This window comes from Meleagris gallopavo, chromosome 10 (genome assembly GCF_905368555.1).
Source record: "Meleagris gallopavo chromosome 10, MGAL_WU_HG_1.1, whole genome shotgun sequence".
Lineage (NCBI taxonomy): Eukaryota > Metazoa > Chordata > Aves > Galliformes > Phasianidae > Meleagris > Meleagris gallopavo.
Window position 1 is genome coordinate 3,032,581 of NC_139413.1, and position 19,299 is coordinate 3,051,879.

At 49.0% G+C, this 19,299-nt stretch overlaps 1 protein-coding gene across 2 annotated transcripts; it reads left to right on the forward strand.

Annotated features, from left to right (window-relative positions):
- Positions 1-21: 21 nt before the first annotated feature.
- Positions 22-19,210, forward strand: ZBTB37 (zinc finger and BTB domain containing 37). Of its 2 annotated transcripts, XM_085231717.1 has the most exons (5): positions 22-220; positions 2,285-2,393; positions 3,922-4,871; positions 6,277-6,376; positions 8,779-19,210. In XM_085231717.1, exons 2-5 carry the CDS (start codon positions 2,373-2,375, stop codon positions 9,265-9,267), a joined length of 1,560 nt encoding a protein of 519 aa, XP_085087843.1. In that variant the 5' UTR covers positions 22-220; positions 2,285-2,372; the 3' UTR covers positions 9,268-19,210. The 2 variants fall into 2 exon arrangements, with proteins under 2 accessions (XP_085087843.1, XP_010714121.1); XM_010715819.4 differs by lacking the exon at positions 22-220 and having other exon boundaries at positions 2,281-2,393; positions 3,919-4,871.
- Positions 19,211-19,299: the final 89 nt, after the last annotated feature.

Below are 19,299 nucleotides of genomic sequence, written 5' to 3' on the forward strand. Positions count from 1 at the left end.
ATGCGCGGCAGAGAGGGCGGGAATTTTCTTCCGGGGCGGGGGGGCGGTTTCGCTTCCGGGCCGGCACTCGGGGCCGTGCCCACCCCCGGGAGGTCGGTGCCGGCGGCGGGGCGGGGCGCGGCGGGGCGGGGCGGGGGGAGCGGGGCCGCCCGTGACAGCGCGGCCGCGCCGTACCCCCGGCAGCCCCGGCGGGGCCTCCGCTGCGCCGCCCGCCCTGTCGGTAAGGAGGCGGGGGAGGCGGGCGGACGGTGGGAGGTGTCGGGGTGTCCGCGGGGCTGTCGTGGGCTGCGGCGGGCAGCGGCACCGGCCGTCCGGGGGGAGAGCGGGGCCGGTGGCTGCAGCTCCTCGCGGGGTGCGGGGGGACCGCGCTGAGCTCCGCTCTCTGGGGGCGGCGGCGGGGCTCGGGGGGCGGCACGGAGCCGTGTCAGGGGAGGGGCGGGGGAGAAGGGTCTGCGCCGTGGGGCGGCGGGCGTGGAACTGGCCGAACCGCAGGGAAGGGCTTGGGGTGCCGTGTGGGGACGGGCTGGGCTGAGGGGTCCCTGTGCCGAGGTGCGATGCGCTGCTGCTCGCCTCCGGGTTCGTGTCAGCGGGCTTGTGCTCTCTGTAGCTGTGAGGGCTAAAAATTAACCGTAATTGCCTCATTCGTGGAGAGAAGGCCTTGAGTCATCGCTCGTTAGCGATTTGGTGAGGAAGAAAACGAGCTTTGTGCAGCTCGCTCGTGGCTGAGGAAAGCAGCATCCCGGGAGGTGGCCGTGGAGGGGCTGGAGGAGCACGGAGATGTGGCACTGAGGGACGGGGGGTGGGCTGTGGTTGGACTTGGTGAGCTCAGAGGTCTTTCCCGGCCTTCGTGATCCTGTGATCTCTCCTCACAGTTCACGGTGGGTTTTGAAAGGTTTTTATTCAAGTCCCATCTTGATTTGAAAGCAGTCGGCTTGGCCGGTGACAGCACATCTCCTCAACCCCAAGGCGCAGCTCTTCTCAAATCATCTCTGCTGCCGCTGTGCGCAGCGCCCAAATTTCCTGACAAGGGAGATGTTGGTCTCCCAAGTTTGACATTTTCCATCCAGCGCCCAAACGTGACTGTTCTGCCCACTGATACACCCAGCCTGACCTCCACCCAGAGCCCTGAGTGCTGGCGGGGGGTTCCTGCTGCACTCCGTGGTGGCTGTCACCCACCTCACAGGGGGGAAGAGACGTTTTCTGAGATAAGCCCAAGTCACAGCTGCTGATGCTTTAAATTGTATTAAAAATAGATAAGCGTCTTCAGCACGCTCTCTGCAAAGAGCAGCGCTCAGCAGGAGATCCCACTTATCCTCCAGGTGAGGAGCGTGCAGTGCGGTGCCAGGAAACACAAAGGCTGAGGCTGCCGTGTAAGCTCGTTATCCTCTGCCTCCGTGGTCAGCGTCCAGTCTTCTGAGCAGAGAGATTACGCCTCACCAGCATCTAATTCAGACTGCCCCCTAAACATGTCACAAATCGCTGCTCCCTGGGTACGGAGACAGCAACGTGTCCCTGCTGTGGGAGCAAGCGCACAAGCGGTGTTTGGGGCTCCCCGGGGAGCAGCTGACTTCTGACCCCGGCCATACACAGCCCCCATCAGCAGGCAGCGTCTGACTTTTCTTTTTATTTTTCTTTCTGCGCTTTCCAAGCTGATTTCCTGAGAACTCGTGGGATTCCCCCGTGTGCTGGGCCTGCCCACGGCCCTGCAGGCCTGACTGGGCCCACGCGTCCCAGCCCTGCACTCCCCGTGTAGTGTGTGCCAGCCAAGGTCCTACAAGAGTCTGTTTGCCTTGATTAAGAGAATGCTTTGGATTTCATCGCTCTAGAAACCGGTGGCTGGGAAGATTATGCGATTACAGGGCCCCGGTCCTGTAAACATTTGCACATACTTGACGTGATTTCAGCTGTGTGTTTCTAATGGTATAAGTGAAACGGCTGATGTGAGTAAGGCCCTGTGCATTTAAATGCCTGCAGGGTTGGGGCCAGAGATACCGGCTACATACGAGAGGAAATGACTTGACTTGGATTATCTGCACTTCCATTTTTCTATTTTAATGACTGTCCACGCAATACAAACACGGAGCAGGCGGTGGGGAAAGATCAGTGTGATAAGACTCAGTATTTCCTTGGCTCTGCGGTTTGGGGTGGGACGTCATGTATTAGTTAGCTAATACTGCAGCTGTATCCTCCAACACAACACGACGACAAAACCTGACATCCTTGATTCTGTTAGGGACAGCCCTATTCTTCTATGCTACCTTTGTTCTTCTTTTTCCTTCTAAAGGCAAAGGGGGCAAAAAGTTTTGAGACGTTACAACCTCAGAAGAAAAAAGGAAAACAGCAGCACGCCAGCCCCATTTCCTCCCCGGTGCATGTTACCATTAACGTTACAGGTAAGACAGTGGATTTGCTTCTTCACCACCTTTTGTGCATTTGAAGTTCTGCTCTTAACTCTGTGTTGAGCTGGACCTGTGTGCTACAGTTACTTCTTCATTTCGCGTGGGTTCTGTTGCTTTCCTCCAAACGTAGCGAAGGGGAGAAGAAGCCTTCAGATGTGGCATTGTTAAGCTGCACCTTGGGAAGCTTTATGCAACTCTGATCTCATCTGCCCTGTAGATACACAGCCGTCCTGCCGTGTAGCAATCCCTTTGCACAACCCCAGAAGATTGACAGGCTGTTCTGCAGCTTCAGGTTTAGTAACATATTTTGCCAAGTTTGCACAAAGTCTGTTTTGGCATATGAACATGCACTATCCTGCATGAAAGAAAAAATCCCGTTGAAGCTCTAGAGCCCTGTCCTTCAAAGGCACGTATGCTTAAGTTTAAGCATGTGCTAGTGCCTTTGATTGGGAGATTTCTCAGAGTAGGCACTATCAGCCTCGATATTCCTGGACTGCCTGAAATTGTTTTGATATCTGCAGCACTCTGCCTAATTGACGCGCAGATGCCATCCGGCTTGGAAGCTGCTCGTGCCAAAAGTGGTCTTTAATGAAGATATTTATTTTCCTTTTTTTCTTTCTTTCTTTTTTTTTTTTTTTGTGAGTTTACGTCTAATTTTGGACCATTCTGAATTTTTACCATATATGGTCAGGGCTCCTTTTCAAACTTTGCCAAAATGAAATGTGATGATTTATAAAAAAAAAAAAAAGCAAAACAAAACCAAAAACCTAAGAGAGCCAGTTTGCTAATCCCCATTGTTCAGGAGTCGTATTTTGCTGTATGCAATATCTAACTACACAAATGTTAGCTTCTTTTTTTTCACAGAGTCACTTGTGCTTGGTGGACGGTCTGATCGGTTGCAGTTCAGAGTTGGATGCTGTTCTTTTTCTCCCCTGGCCTGTTGTGTATTTTTTGCCCTCTGTTGGAAACGCTACAGATGACAGATATTTTGGGTTTAATGACATGATTAAGATGCCTTCAGTTCAAATACGTGCCGGTCAGCTTTTGAAAAGTCTCTGTGGAGAGAGATTCTCTCTCCTTCCTGATCCTGTCCTGTAAAGGACAATTATTGTAACAATATTGCTCTCCCCTATCAACGTGCTTTGAAGGTAGAAGTGCTAAGTATTTTAATCCATTATGCAATCATTAACTATTTTTAGAACCTGAACCATTTTTTTATGTTCTTTTTACAATGCAAATGTGCTTTTATTGAGGCTCACAGAACGAACTGTTTAGAGCACTTGAGCCGCAGGGAACAGGAATGAGGATCTGTCAGGGACTGTTTTAACATAACGTTTGTAAAAGGTGGTGTACAGAACATAAAGATCAGAGAACTGCTGCGAGCCACTTGTAAATTAAATGCTGGAAAAGCTCTCTAAAACCTGCAATATTTCAAGCTGAATGAAAGGAGATGAAAGACGTTCTAAATGCAAATGGTAGCCCAGCTCCGTTAACGATGACATTTTTCTTTCTTTGCCAGTAGGGCCGTACACCTGCAACTCAGACAGCCATGGAGAAGAGTGGGAACATTCAGCTGGAGATTCCTGACTTCAGTAACTCTGTCCTGAGCCACCTGAATCAGCTGCGCATGCAGGGTCGTCTGTGTGACATCGTGGTCAACGTGCAGGGGCAAGCTTTCCGCGCTCACAAGGTGGTGCTGGCTGCCAGCTCGCCCTACTTCCGTGACCACATGTCCTTGAACGAAATGAGCACGGTTTCCATTTCTGTCATCAAGAACCCGTCTGTTTTTGAGCAGCTCCTTTCTTTTTGCTACACCGGTCGGATATGTCTGCAGCTGGCTGACATCATAAGTTACCTAACGGCTGCCAGTTTCTTGCAGATGCAGCACATCATAGACAAATGCACGCAGATTCTCGAGGGAATTCATTTCAAAATCAACGTGGCGGAGGTGGAAGCAGAATTGAGCCAGACCAGGACGAAACATCAGGAGAGACCCCCGGAGTCACACCGGGTGACGCCAAATCTGAACCGTTCCATGAGCCCCCGTCACAACACCCTGAAAGGGAGCCGCCTGGGCCAGGTTAGCACAGTGCTGGACATTCGGGAGCTCAGCCCACCGGCAGAATCCACCAGCCCTCAGATAATCGAGCAGAGCTCGGACGTGGAAAGCAGGGAACCCATCCTGCGGATTAACAGAGCGGGACAGTGGTATGTTGAGACAGGAGTGGGAGACCGCGGGGGACGGAACGACGATGACGTCCGGGTGCTGGGAGGAGTGCGCATTAAAACGGAGAACCTGGAGGAGTGGCTGGGGACAGAGAATCAGCCGTCAGGAGAAGATGGCAGCAGTGCTGAGGAGGTCACTGCTATGGTCATTGACACCACGGGCCATGGATCAATAAGCCAAGAGACTTACACATTAGGGTCCTCCGGGGCCAAAGTGGTGAGGCCGACCAGCAGTGAGATTGACAGGTGAGTTTTCTTGAGCTTATTTACTGACCTTGGCCGTATGAAGAGGTTGAGCAAGATTTTCACTTGTCTGGATTGTTCCATTTTGAATATCTGCCCCTAATATTTCATGTGGCCATCTTAAGCAAAAGAGCTGATGGAATTTTTCTATTGTGTTAGAGAGTGTATGGTTTTGGTTATAATGTTTTGGCTGGATCGTGATCAGACCAGGTTCTCCATGTGCAAGCTGACTTGGGAACTCGAGTTTTAACACTTAGAGATGTATAGATTGGAATCTCGATGTCTCAGTGTTCCAACTGTGGTGGGATTTTTGTCTAAAAGAGACGTTGCAGTTCAACCTCAGCAGATGGAATCGATGAGGTTGTATGCAGTATGTTACACAAAGTGCCATTGTAACAATGCCTTCTGACCTGGGAACTGGTGGGTTGCTCTGCTTTAGGGACAAGCTGGTCACCAGCTATAGGTCTAGAGGAAATTTTCTTCCTGGTGGCCCAAGATAGCAGCGGATCTTGGGTTTACCTCTTCTGAAGCTACCAAAGTGGGGACCCTTTTGGCCTCCACTGTTGTTCTGATTATGTAAAAGAGCAAAAAGCCTTTATTGGTAATAGGTAGTGAAATACCCTGTGTTTTGTTTCTCCATCCATCTACTTCCCCTGAGCTCCAACATTTGTTTTCTTGCCCTTAGCTCAGACCAAACAATGGAGCTGATAAAGGGTGGATTGTATCTGTGAGGTTATGGATTTGTGGGAGATTTCCCTTCACATCTCCCTCTGTTCTCTTCCATCTCAATCCCTCTGGTCCCACGGGGCAACAGCTACCCAGAAACAGTGGATGTTCCATCACTTTAATAAATCAGTCTGTGGGAATGGTTTTGAGCTGGCCTATGGGAAGGAAGCCTTTCCTAGCTTGTTACGTCTTTTCCATGGGTCATCTAGCCCTGAGCATCTCTTTTTTTGCACTGCATTCCACATTTGCTGTTTCCTACCTGGAACCCACCTCATCACTGCTGTGATGTGTCTCAGTGTCACTCTCGTGAGGGGGAGGAGGATGAGGGTGGTACGTGAGGGACGCCCTTGGAGAAATGCTTTCTTCTCCCATAGAGTTCCTGAGTTCACCGGGCCCATATCAATTTATTTGCTTGCAGTAGCGACCAAAAAACTCTCTGTTACTGAACTGGAAGCCAAATGACTCAGTTTTATTTTTCAGATGTTAAGACTGAAACTACAGACCACTATGACTTGGTTTTTCCTTTATACTTGTGCTGTTCCGCATTCCGCCTCCTGTGTGTTAGCTGGTGAGGACGAAGAGATGTTACCCAGGTGCCTCTATTGCTCACCCATTGTTCTACACACCACAGTGACCTGATGCCCATTAAAAACTCCACTTACGCTCTTCCCCCACCCCACAGATTTAGCCCTTCTGGCAGCATGGTTGCAGTGACTGAGCGGTACAGATCAAAAAGCGAGTCTCCCGGGCGGATGGATGAGCCCAAGCAGCCCAGTTCCCAGGTAAGCAGTTCTAGAAGTTTGCAAGTAAACATTGTCATTGAAGGTTAAGGGGACTATGTTGTGGTGTAATATGTAACGTTTTGCATTTACAAGCAATACTGCTTGAGAAGCAAGAACTGTTTCCTGTGGCAAAGGGTTTAGTTGTGCACACTCGGATCGCATGCCATCAGTATATGATTTAAAACCGATTGTCTGTTATTTGGGATTTCATCCAGATAGCTGGAAAACATGAGGAGTTTCTCTTGTTGTCTGAGGGCATAAGTGCCAACCCTCATTCTGGGCAGGCCACCAGCTCCTGCGGAGAAACTTTGTTCACCTGCAGAGCTGTATCTGCTAAAGTGCTGACAGCAAATGCCTGAGCTGAAGGAGGAGGTAGTAGCTGGCTTCTGCAGAAGGGCTGAGGGGTGACAACATCTGAGCTTTTTCCTGTTAGTATCAAAATCATCCCCAAAAGCCCTCCCAGTGCTACACCAGTGAAGCTTTTGGGGGGAGTGTCAGGTGGCTGCAGGTTTACCCTGTGGGTTTGTACTGTTTTGTCCTTTGTCTAGTTTCTTTCTTGCATACAGTCAGTGTTGCAGTGACACTGTAGTGCAAGTGCATCACCCAGCACTGTGTAGTATGACTCTCGTGTTCCTGACACATGAGCAGCGTGTCAGTTTGTAATCAAGTGACTTTGCTGGAAGCAGGTGAGAAGTTAGCAGGCTGCTCTGACCTTGAGTGAGAACGAGTGAAGAGAGGAATAAAAATCACAATTTCTGTCTGCTAACTTCCTAATACCCTTCCAAAAAAAACAGATGATACCTTTTTGTTCCTATTTTGCTGAAGGTTTGTTTTGCGTCCTCAGAATTCATCTAGAAAATTTCAGGTCAAACTAACCCTCCAGGGCAAATGCGACATAAAAAGCAATTTTAGCTCCAAGTGTGGAAAAGCTGCCATTATTTCTTTGTAGTGAGATGGCCTCAAACTTAGAACCGTAGGCTTCAGCGTATGCAGGGCAGTATTATCACCTTTCACTCTTCTGGTGTTCCTGTGCTGGTGTTATAAATAGTTTGCCTTTAATCCCTGCCTGGTAGCAGAGTGCAAGCAAAGTACCATAGCGTGATGCATCTCCTTTAATTCCCTGCAGCTTGCTACTGCTTGAACAGCCTATTTCAGGGCACCTGTCATGGTTATGCTGCTGCTTGCACGTGCCCAGCCCTAGCAGCCAGAGAAGAGCTTCTCCTGTGCTTATGCTGCTTGCTTGTCTGTGTTTGGCATCATCAGGAACTGCCACAGGCATGGGATGCAAACGCTGCATCCTGCAACACAGAGGCATTCAGGGGCCATCTGCCCGCATTCATTCTGGATGTGATAGCTCTGGAAAGTTCCAGAAAGCAGTGCAGCCCTTGGCTGTTTGTCTTTCTGGCTTCAGAAGGCAGCCTGCTGCCCTGGCTGTGTGTCTTGGACCAGGCATCTCAGCTCTCTGTGCTGTGGCTTCCCCTGCCACGACACGGGGGTAGATAGATTGGATAAGAATTTAGGCAAACATCATTCATGGTAAAATGAAGCCTGAATGACACCTGAATTTATAACACCTGTGAAATGACACCTAAAGATTTTCAGATGTGATTTGGAGTTTACTCCACCTTGGTTTTACTGTAAGCTGGCTTTTAAAAAAAAAAAAAAAAAAAAAACATTGAATAAGTAAAATAGGGCACAGTGAAACTGACCCAAATTTAAGGGGAAAAAAAATAAAAAAAAAAACCATGAATTGACCTATTTGATCCACAACTCCATCAGTGGCAGAGCGCCCTTCTGACAAAGGCAGTATTTTCTTCCCCAGACCTAGTGAGTGGCTTGGCAGAAGGGGCATGGAGCAGAGGTTTCTAATTGATTGCTCATTTGTTTCCAGCCCCAAGGCTCCTGTTAAGCACTTAAATGTGTGCTTGAGGTTGAAGACATTAGTGCTGTTGATTTCTAGGCTTGGCACATGCTTCAATGCTTGACTGGACTGGGGCTTAGAGGAAGAAGCAGCAGATCTTCTCTTCTTTTTTTAATCAAGCTGCCTGTTTGTATAATCAGTGAATATACAGATATCATAATTATGAAATAAACAAGAGAGTTTGGCTAAGCAGGTTATTATACCAAAAAGAGAATAGATAGAGTGCTTACCCTTACCCTGGGCTCGCTGTAAAACTCCAAAGGAGGGATCTCCAGAAAGAGATCCTTCCCCACTGGCAGTCCATCTTAAATGGGTCTAGGAGAGGTGCAGCCAGGCTCCACCCCTTCCAGCATCACAGCTGAATTGCCTTCACCTGTGCTCCCATGGCTGATTCATTGGTGGCCTCAGGTTCAGAGGTTCAGGCCGTGATTCAGCAGTTCCCATACACTGTTTTTCTAAATCTGTGTTGTTTCCTGGGCAGGGGGAGGAATCTGCCATGATCGGAGTGAGCGGTTACGTGGAATATCTCCGGGAGCAGGAAGTGTCAGAGCGCTGGTTCCGGTACAACCCACGGCTCACCTGCATTTACTGTGCCAAATCCTTCAACCAGAAGGGCAGCCTGGACCGGCACATGCGTCTGCACATGGGCATCACACCTTTTGTCTGCCGCATGTGCGGGAAGAAGTACACCCGCAAGGATCAGCTGGAGTATCACATCCGCAAGCACACGGGCAACAAGCCTTTTCATTGCCACGTCTGCGGCAAGAGCTTCCCTTTCCAGGCCATCCTCAACCAGCACTTTCGCAAGAACCACCCGGGCTGTGTGCCTCTGGAGGGGCCTCACAGCATTTCCCCCGAGACCACGGTCACGTCCCGGGGGCAGGCGGAGGAGGAGTCCCCCCCGCAGGAGGAAGCTGTCGCTGTGGGGGAGACGGCACAGGGATCTGTGTCCACTACTGGGCCGGATTGAAGCGCGGCTGTGGAGTCTGGGGAGAAAGGACCGTCTTCCCACTCGGGCTCTGGAGTCAGCACCAACCTCACAGGCTGGTACTGTAATTAGTGCAATGCCACCACCGGACAGAAAGAAGCTCCCAAGATGTTGCCAAAACAGAAAAATCTCTCTCTCTCTCTCTCTCTTTCTCTCACACACACACCCACACACACACACACACACACTTAGAGTGTTAAACGTTTTTCCCCTGTATTCCTCCTGGGGAGAAAGAAGACAACTGTGTCAATCATCTTCTTATTCAGGGATCGACAGGATTTTAAATTTTTGTAATGTTTAATAGTGATCCAGGACAACAGTCACTTTTATTTCTCAGCAGCATCGTGGCCCAGCAGGTGAGCCAGGCTGCTCCTCGCCATAGCCAACGGCGAGGGGAGAGCAGGGCGAGGGGCAGTCGCCCTTCTCCCTTTCCCAGGTAGCTGCCACGTTAAAGAAATCAGACTGTCCTGGTGGAACCTGCCTTGCCTCACTGTATTTATCCCTGTCTTATTTTTGGTGTGTCTCTTTTTACATTTCTACTCCAACTATTATTTTAGGGCTTTTGGCTTGCCCGTCCCAGGTGCGTGGCCTCCAGCCCCTTGTTAAGAGAGGGCACGGCCGTAAAGCAGTATTCGTTCTAGAGGTCAGCAAAATTGGAAGCGCTTCGGCTACTGGAAGTGAGATTTAGCAGCTGTGAGGTCTGCATTACTCTTAGTTTGTTGGAAGAAGGTTTGGAGGGGTCTTTTGGGGAGAGGCGTCTTTTGATCAGGACAGGTCAGGGCGCTCTGACTTCAGACCGGTGCACTGCCGTGCTTTGGCTGTCGCCAGGCTTTGCCAGGCTTTAGGAAGAGGTTTGTGGACTGGCTGAGCAGAGGAGTTAGAGGCTGGCTACCAAAGTCGTCCTTCACCCCAGCTCTCCCTTGACACGCACTTGATATTTTATAACAGCAATATGGTTTACTGAGATACTATAATCCCAGCCAAGCAATCATGGGTGGTTGCTTTTAAACTTGTTTCTACAAACTAATTTGATAAGTTTTTTATCGACGAAACGCAAAAAGAAAACCTTACTTTTTTTCCTTCTAAGGGTTTGGGAATCTTCATGGTTCCTAGAGCAATCGCAACTCTGTTCCCTTGCATGGACTTCAAGTTCTAAGCAGTTCTGATGTTTAGAGCAAGTTTAGCAAACCCAGAGAGACACGCCTGCATTGCGTATTGTAGGTGTTTGCACGTGCTTACGTGTTTCATAAATGGAAAAGCATGGGACAGGTAGAGAAGTGCAAATATCTGACATCTTTTGAAGAAGTCTTCTTTTTAAAAATATGCAATACTTTTAGATTTTTCTTTGGTTCCGGTGCCGAATTGTTCACGATGGAGGGGGAAATGAGCGACATGTTGCGCAGATTGGGTTTGGAAGAGGACGTTTGTTTGAAGGGATTCTCTGGAGGATGTTTAATGTGTATAATAAGGAAGGATGAGGTTCTGATCCTTAAGATGATGGGAGGAACAATGAGACATTGAAAAAGTAACATTCCATCCTGCTTTCACAAAGGAAGCCGGGCAAGCGGTTACAGCGTGGGCTTGGCAGGCGGCAGGCTTCCTAAGTGAAACTGCAGCTTGTCCTGCCGTCCTGCTGTCTGACTGCACCCTGGTGGGCACGGGAAACACCCCCTGCCCTGCTCTCCCCAGTCCAGATTGGGACTCGTGATCATTTTCCTACCTCCTTAAAGGCAAGAGTTTGGGGAAGAGGGAAGTACTCTTACCTCGCTTCTGCTTTGTGCAGGTGAGAGGTCTCACTGTTCCTCCCACGTCTCTCAGAAGGCAGAAGTGGCTCTAATGAATGCTTTTTTGCGTGCGGGGGAGGGAAGGGCTTGGTGTTCATCAGCACTCCTAGGGATGTGCTCCTCAGAGGAACCTCGTCCAGTGTTCCGAGCAGGGAGCCTGCAGAGTACAAGTTCACTGAGCATTTTGGACAGGAAAACTGATATCTCGCCTCCATTTTCCTTCCTCTCCTTCTTCCTCTCTTGTCAAGTGCATCATCACGTGGGGAATGACTCTCTGAGCAGCCACCCCATTCAGTTTCCTATCAGAGGTCAAGCAGTACGGTCGCCGGAGAGCAGTGACAACAGATGAGAGCTCAGAGGGTGGCTGAGGCAGGTTGTGTTGCAATCGAGGTGTGGGAGGAGTGGAGATATGCAGAGTATGCTGCTTTAGTCATAGCTTTTGAAGTTACCAAAAATCATTAAGAAAAAAAGTTACAAACTTTGAAATGCTATCCTGTTCACACTAGAGAGCGTCAGAAGTTACTTTAGTTGCTTAAAAGATTTTTAAGTGTTTTAAAATAGAACTTTTAAAAGAATACTACCAAACTATAAAAACATAAAATTATTTATATACATATATTATATATAAATATAGTGGGAAAGTTTCCCTGCTAAGCTTGCTGTGAAGAGAGGGGTGAAGGTGCAGTAACTGCTATACAAGCAGCATTGGTCTGAACAGGTGGCAACCAATCCGTCAGTGCATAGCGATGGAGATGAGCTGGTGAATGCCTTACTTGTATGGCATAGCTGTGAGTTTCTCAAGCAGATTTTTGGGCTTTTTTTTTTACTGTATTGATACTGTGAATGGAGGAGCATCCAACAGCCCAGGGTGGAATCCTGTTGGGCTGATTCGCTACTTCTGATTGGCCTGGTGAAAATCATTACCTTGTTCCTTCATATTGTTCTAGGCTAGTCTGAAAACAAAGCTTGTGAAAGGTCTTTATTTTTTCCTCTGGGTTTTTGTTTTTTGTTTCGTTTTGTTTTGTTTTGTTTTAGTGCCGAGGTTGCCACTGTATAAATGATCATTTCTGATTGCATGCAAAAGAGCCAATATTCTTGCCCAGGCCTCACCGAGGTGAAGTTTATAGCTTGTAGCTAGAGTCAGTATAAGGTATGGTAGTGGGAATCATTTTAATATTATTTCTGTACATTTAGTGGACGTGTATATGTACGTATGTGTGGAAATCGTGGTGCCTCTGACATTTTCTCGAGCAGTGCTGAAAGCAGTCGAGGCCCATCTGCACCAGGAGAGGGAATCGGTTCGGAGGGAATTGTTCACCTAACTTTTCTTTTGGCCATTGATTCCTCAGTGCAGACAGGGCTGCGATTGGAGAGTGAAGGGTTGGAGGTCGCGTGCAGTGTGGCCAAACCCGGGCTGAGCTCCCCAGCTTGGCAGAGCTGCTCGGTGTGGTGCCGGCGTCCTTGGTTGCGCCGAGCTCTTTGCGGTCGCACCGAAGCTGTGGAGGCACGGACGCCGGCCTTCCGAGTACGAATGCTTCTGTGACGGGTTGAGGCACAGCTTTGCGTTTCCACGTCTAGCTGCAGCTTTTTCCCCTTTGCCAAAACTGTGATTTCAACTGTGATTCAAGGAGGATGTGAAGCGAAGTGTCGTCGTGATACCTCTGTAACTTAACATTTCTGCCAGCTTCGGTTGGGGCTCACTCACCCGTTTGTTTGCTTGCCTCAGGAGGCAGGGGGGACGTCCTCTATTTCTGCAGGCTTCTGTGTCAGAGGGAGAACACATTTCTTAGCTCTTTTAGTTTCTTTTAGTTTCTTTGCCATGGCAAAGAAACCTTCCTCATGCCAAGTGTAACGCTTCTCTCCAGCAGCCTGCAGAAAGCCCTGGGTGACAGCAGAGCGAAGCGCTTGGACGGTCCCCGCTGCCGCCAGCTTCCCTGTGAATAGCTGTGAAAATAATGAGAATTGTGTCAGTACTGTGCTGCTGCTTTGAGAAAAGCCGAGCCTTCCTCTGGGGAGGAATGGCTGGGAGAGAGACGAGCGAAATGTCTTGCTGTTCTCCTGCAGCAGGAGCTTGGGACAGCAAGCTGGGTTGCTTCGTTCCAGCAGCTGGCGAGGGATGAGCAAAGAGGGCTCATGAAATGGGAATTCATCACAGCAGGGTGACAGCACGCTTAGAGACACAGAATGAGAGCCAGTGCTGGGGCAGGTCGGTGGGGCAGGCCCCAGCTCTCATCCTGCACTGAGCTGTAACCACAGCCAGAAATTTGGGGTCTTCCGTGGAGCTGTTACTGCTCTGAAATGATCTGAGGAGTCCTGCCATCTCTCGCCAGCCGCCTCGGTTTTGTTGCTGAAAAGCTCTCTTCTGTGAAATATAGGGAAAATCAGAGGGTGTAGGAGTGCCTGAACTGCAGTGATTGGAGGAGAGGAAGGCCTGGCAGCATCTTATTTCTGAGCGTAGGATTGATTGGGTTAGTTTCATTGTGCAAATTGTGAGCGCTGCCATTGCAAGGATGGAGGCTGTGATGGAAGCAGGGCTGGGCTGCGTGCTGGTCCCAAACAGGTACTGGAGGTCTTCCTGCTGATCTGAAGGTACCAGAGCTCTGTCTGCTGGGGAACTGCCACGTGGTTCCTACCATTTCTTTGTGTCTGATCCGACCATAGCTTTTTTTTTAGGTTGAACTAAAAGATATCCAACTGTAATCTTCACTGACCTGTTTGACTTTTTATTCCTAGGGACTGTAGAAAATTCAGGTTTCATCTAACATTATCCTCATCCCAACTGTGAACACGTTACTACTGCTTCTTATAATTTATTACCTTTCCGTTCCTGAACGTCTGTGCGATCCGGCTGTTTACCAGTGCCACCTTCCAGTGCTCCATTAGTTTTCATGCACAGGGAATTGTTGCAATGGATAAGCTGACCATGCTAGTTGGAAGAGTAGAAGCCTTTGCAGAGTGACTTTTGCTTCCTCTAGCTGTCATTAGGGAATGCACACACACATACTGTATATACATATATATGTATACATATATAAAGTGTTTCAATATAAGCTCATTTAGCATTATTCTTATTTAATTTATATTTTAATCCAGTTGTAAACCAAAGTATTACAGCTTATGAAATGATGTGTCTTGGTAAAGGAGGAACCATTTGAGGTGGGAGTTCCAAAAGATCTGTATTGACAAAAATACGGATACAAGTAAGGTGTAAGAGTTTGCTCTGGTGAATCTTAGGGATGTGGAACCTTGGGCAGGTTTAAGATTTGCTGGATAAGGTTTGATTGAGGGGAGGCAGTGTGAGTTACTGTTTAATGCTCTGTTTTTTTTTCTCACCCAGTCTGACTTGGTGTTGGAGGAGCCGCTTCAGGAACTGGCAGCTGGCACTTCAGCTACCTTTGCTGGACGAAGCAGGACTTCCCTGCAGGGGAACTGAGGCGTGGGTTTGCTGCCCTCCCTTCTTGTTGCAGGACTGGGAGGAGTTTTTGTTGAGACAGGCTGTCTCCCTGCTGGCCGTGGCTCTGCCTCCATCTCCCCCAGCCTGCTGTTCCTGGCTGCGGTGGGTCAGGGCTGGGAGGTTTGCACTGAGGTGGAGGGGAGCTGCAGCCAGGCGCAGTGCTGCAGGGCTCTGGCTGACATGTGCTGTCACAGCAATTACAGCCATCCCTGATGGTCTTCAGGGCCTTCTGAAGGCCTCTGAACAGCCCTGAGGTACAGAGAAATGGTTTTGTTAAACAGAATCGAGGCTTAAAACTTGCCATGTTCTTCATGGCACTTAGCTGTTTCATGGAAAACAAGTGTGTTCTGGCAAGCCCAGAAATAAAAAGAGGGAAGGCAGCAAATCAGAATGTAGTCTGGCACAACCAGGAGCAAGAGAAGGGCCACACAGAGCTGCCAGTGTGTTCAGTGGCCAATGTAGTGCCGTAGCAGACAGGCACTCGCTGCTGACTGATGTTGAGAGGCGCGTTTGTTTTTCAGTAACCTCTATGGAGGGGCACATTCTGCTGTCACCGATGGAAGTAGGGTCAGAGATAAGATCTTGCTAATCGTTCTGCACGGGACAGTAATTGCCTATCCAAGGAAGGCACAAATGCTGCAGCCAGCTCTACCACAAAGTTTCCTGCAGGCTTGGCAGCGGCCGTGCCTCCTCTCAGAGCCTCTTTTTGTAGCAGGCTGCCCTGCGTCCCTGCACCGAGCAGCAATGAGCTGCTCGCCCGCTGCTGCTGATTGAATAGGTTCCCTTCATACTCTCCTGCAGGATTGGTGCGTGCTCACAGCTCGGGGTGTACACACAGTACCATTTTTAGCTCCTGAGTTCAGATCTGGCAAATATAAAAAGCCTGTAAGCTAATCTATGTCTGATTGCAGGTGCTGGGCACTGGGGCTGAGCGCAGGAGCCCCGCTGTGCCACGTTCCTTTTACGTGAACCCTGCAGTGAAGGACAGGGAGCAGAGAAGACAGAGCCGGGCACAACTCCGAGATGCACGGTGCAAGGAGCAGCAGCAGGCAGGAGCTAATACATGGGACGTGCAGGTTAGGTGTAATGGAGAAGCTTCTTCACCCTGAGCACAGCCAAACACTGAATAGCTTATCCACAGAGGCAGGGTGATCTCCCCCCTGCCTAAAGGTAGCCCTGCCCTGAGGTGGGAGCTGGGGGTCCCTGTCCCTGTGCTGTGCTACGTGAAGTGAGGGGCAGAGGCTCCAATCCTGCCCATGCATTACCATTGTATTTTCATTTGCCAGTGACAGACCTGTGACGTAGCATCTTGTCTGCAGCGATCTGTGGAGAGGCTGGCTGCTTAGCATGACTGACTGCAGCAGCCTGCGTTCCTTGGACTAAGCCAAGCTATATTTCTGTTAGACTTGTATTTTGTTTTGAAGAATTATCGTGTAACAATGGGCAGCTGTAACAGGCTGCCTAGTTCATATCAGTTAAGCTTTTTGAAACATATTCAGGTATCATTTAAGTACTGCTGTGTAACTCCTCGTTTAACCTGACATACTCTGAGTTAATCGTGTTTCTGCAGTTGTCTATGTCAGTACTTTAAAACAAATCAGTGTATTGTTTTTTGCAGACTGTCAGTTATGTTAAGCTTCCAACTTTACGTAGGTTTTGTACTTAACCCCCCTCAGTTTTACAGTTAAACGTCTTCATTATTTTTATTATTAATTGAGTGAATCTTATTTATTTAAACCTTCCTGTTACATTTGCAGTCAGACCCAGTACCATTGGCCACGGCCCATGAAACTGTGAAACTAATTGTAAAGTAAAAATGAAGCTAGATTGGTGAATTACTCATGGTTATAAAATACAGTGAGTAGCCAGCATCAGAATAGGAATAAAACTGCTGGGGCTGGAGGAGGAATCATGAAACTACAGCTGCTCTGTGGGAACATCACCTGGAGATGTTTCTGCACCAGTTCCCCATTAGGCCAAGTTCAGGAGCTGTCTTGAGACAGAGAGTTTTGTCTGGGGTCTGCGTGCTAGTCGGTGTGCTGCAGGCATTGGTTTGGTATGGGTGCTCTGTGATGCCATTTCCTTAGTGCTAACACATCTGAGGAAACTCTGGATTACTGTGAAGCTTCTATTTAATGCTCCATTGTATGGGAGTTGGTATCTGAACAACCGTTGGTTTGACAGAGGTGAGGGCTGAGACAGCAACTGTGTGACACTAACAAAACGGGATGGTGCAATTCTCTGAAGGACAGCTCTGGTTTTGGCCCAGCGTGTGCTTGGGGAGCAGTGGAGCTGCTGTCCATTCGGCCCCTGGCATAAGGCAAACGCCTGTTGGCTCCCCGAATTTTGCGCCTGGGGAAGAAGCTCTGTTGGCAAAGAGCAAGTGCCAGAGAGATATTTGAAAGTGCAAGGGAATGCTGTCATTAGATAACACACGCTTCTTGTGTATGTAGAACTGCTGCTGGTTAGGATGAGCTGAGGAGCAAGAGGGGATCCTCTGTGATGGTAACCGAGGATGAGAACCACGCACAGCTCCATGCTCCTGCGGTCACTTCTCCACCGCCTGTAACACGAGGTGAAGCCCTGTTGTTGCCCAAGGTGCTCTCTGCCTCCACCTTCCCCCAGCATCACCCCCCTCTTTCCTGTACAACACTGTGAATGACACCAGTCACTCTTTTAATGCTCACATCCAGCTTGCTGAGAGCACAAAGTGCTGCCCTACGCGGTGACGCTGGGGGAGATGGGGCTGAGGGCTCTGTCTGCACACAGGGACAGCTGCAGCTCTGTGCAGAGGCGTTGGCACACAGTTAACGACGTAAGCAGCTTTGTGTAGCAATTTGCTAATCACGCCTGATTTCCTAATGAACTAAACTGACAATCAATTTCTAAAATATAAGAGCTTCTTAGAGGGAATAGTCAAGGATGTCTTCACCAGGAAGGTTTAACTGGGATAACTTTATAAAGAGCAGAGGAGCTTTTCCATTCTGTTTCTGGGCAACCACTCCAGAAAGTGTGTTGCATTAAGCAGCAGAGTCCCAGGACAGTAACTACCTCTCTCTCTCACGGAGTGCTGAGGTTGCCACGCTATGTGCTGTCAGCAAAATGTTCACTTCAGATTTGTTTTCCTTACCTCCACGTGGCAGCAGCACAGGGCAGCTCTAGAGCAGGGAAATGGCACTGGGGAGCACCCTGCAGTGCCAGCAGCTCTTTATGAGCCCTGTGGGTCTGTGTGTCACAGCGAGGCTCCCAGGGCTATGTGCTCTGCACTGGGAGGGAGGGAGGGCGTAAGGGTGAGGGGGACCCACCTCCCTCCCACCCCAAGGGAGCAGGCAGCAGCAAAAAGCAATAAACTTCAATAACAATAACACTTTTATAAGTCGGTCATTACTCAGCAGATGTGACTCCCTGCTTTTATGTCTTGTACAAACGTACAGGGAGCAGATCTGGCATGTGAAAAGGTGCCATTTTTTTTTTTTTAATTTTTTATTTTTAATTAAACAAACAGAGTCCCTTTCCAAACTAGAACAGCACTTTAAAATAGGTTCCTCTTTAAGAAAAAAAAAAAGAAAAAAAAAAAAAAGGAAAAAAAAAAAGAAAAAAAAGAAAAAAGAAAAACCCTTTACTGAAGAAATGCACTTTAACTGGTAGGTGAGCACGGCTGCTGTTGAGGCGGCCGTCCCGGCGGAGGCTCGCTGTCAGCCAGAGCCCAGGGAGCAGCACTGCCCAACGCACGGTGCCCGCGTGCCCGTGCACTACTGCAGCTCTACCTCCCACTGCGTGCCCCTGGGCCTGTGCTGCTGCAGGAGTCCCACCCGAAGGCAACAACAGGATGGGGCCTGTTGCAATCCGGTTGTAAATCGGTCAGAAAAACAAAACCCGCCACCACCTTTGCCTGTAGGGAGAATTTAACCCATTTACAGTAGGTCAGACGGTACCCCCGGGTCCAGCGCAGCACAGGGCTGAGCTAAGGTGAGGCTGTTCCTGGGGGTGTGAGGTTTTTCATATTGTGGCTATGGAGCCCTCAGCAGTTGAGTATTTAAAAATAATAATAGTCCAAGTTCACGTGTCCCCTGTTGATTCCGCTCAGAGCTGGTTTGCAGAGTAAGCATTTGTAAGAGAAATTGTGCTGTCACCATCGACTCTTGGCTTATAACTCAAACGCGTAGGACACGCGTCCTCACCCTCAAGACTTATTCTCACACTTAAGAAAATTTCCTGCTGTACTAATTATTGTTTATTTTTAATTTTATTCTTGGTTGCAATGAAAAAAAGATAAAAAAGAAGTCTGTACTCACACTCAGTCTGCAGTAGGTTGCAGCGTGGTCCTGCTGTTCTCAGCGATCCCACCAGCCGTCCCCGTGCTGCTCCGTGCCCCGTGGGATGGGCAGTGGCTGCAGTGTGAGCAGCAGAGCTGTGGCAGGGGCACAAGGCCGAGGCGGAGGGGTTGTGCAGTTGTACAATTGCATTTCAGCAGTTTAGCAAATAAGCGCTCTCGTCGGACAGCTTTAAGAACAATGTGAATGAAAAAATCTAGCGACTTGGGTAGGAATCTTTGAAAATTCTAGCAATGTATACTTGAACTTCTGTTTGTATCAAAAACAAATTGCATTTTTCTTCTTTCTTTTAACACGGTGTAAAAGAACATTATGCATGTGAGTGGTTTGAGAATTAAATGGTTTAATACTCAGCTCCGTGCCTGTCTCTTGTAGCTGACTGTTCCTGGCTAGCGGTGTTTCCTCCCAGCCAGGCCGGGCATGTGCACACCGTGGGTGGCTG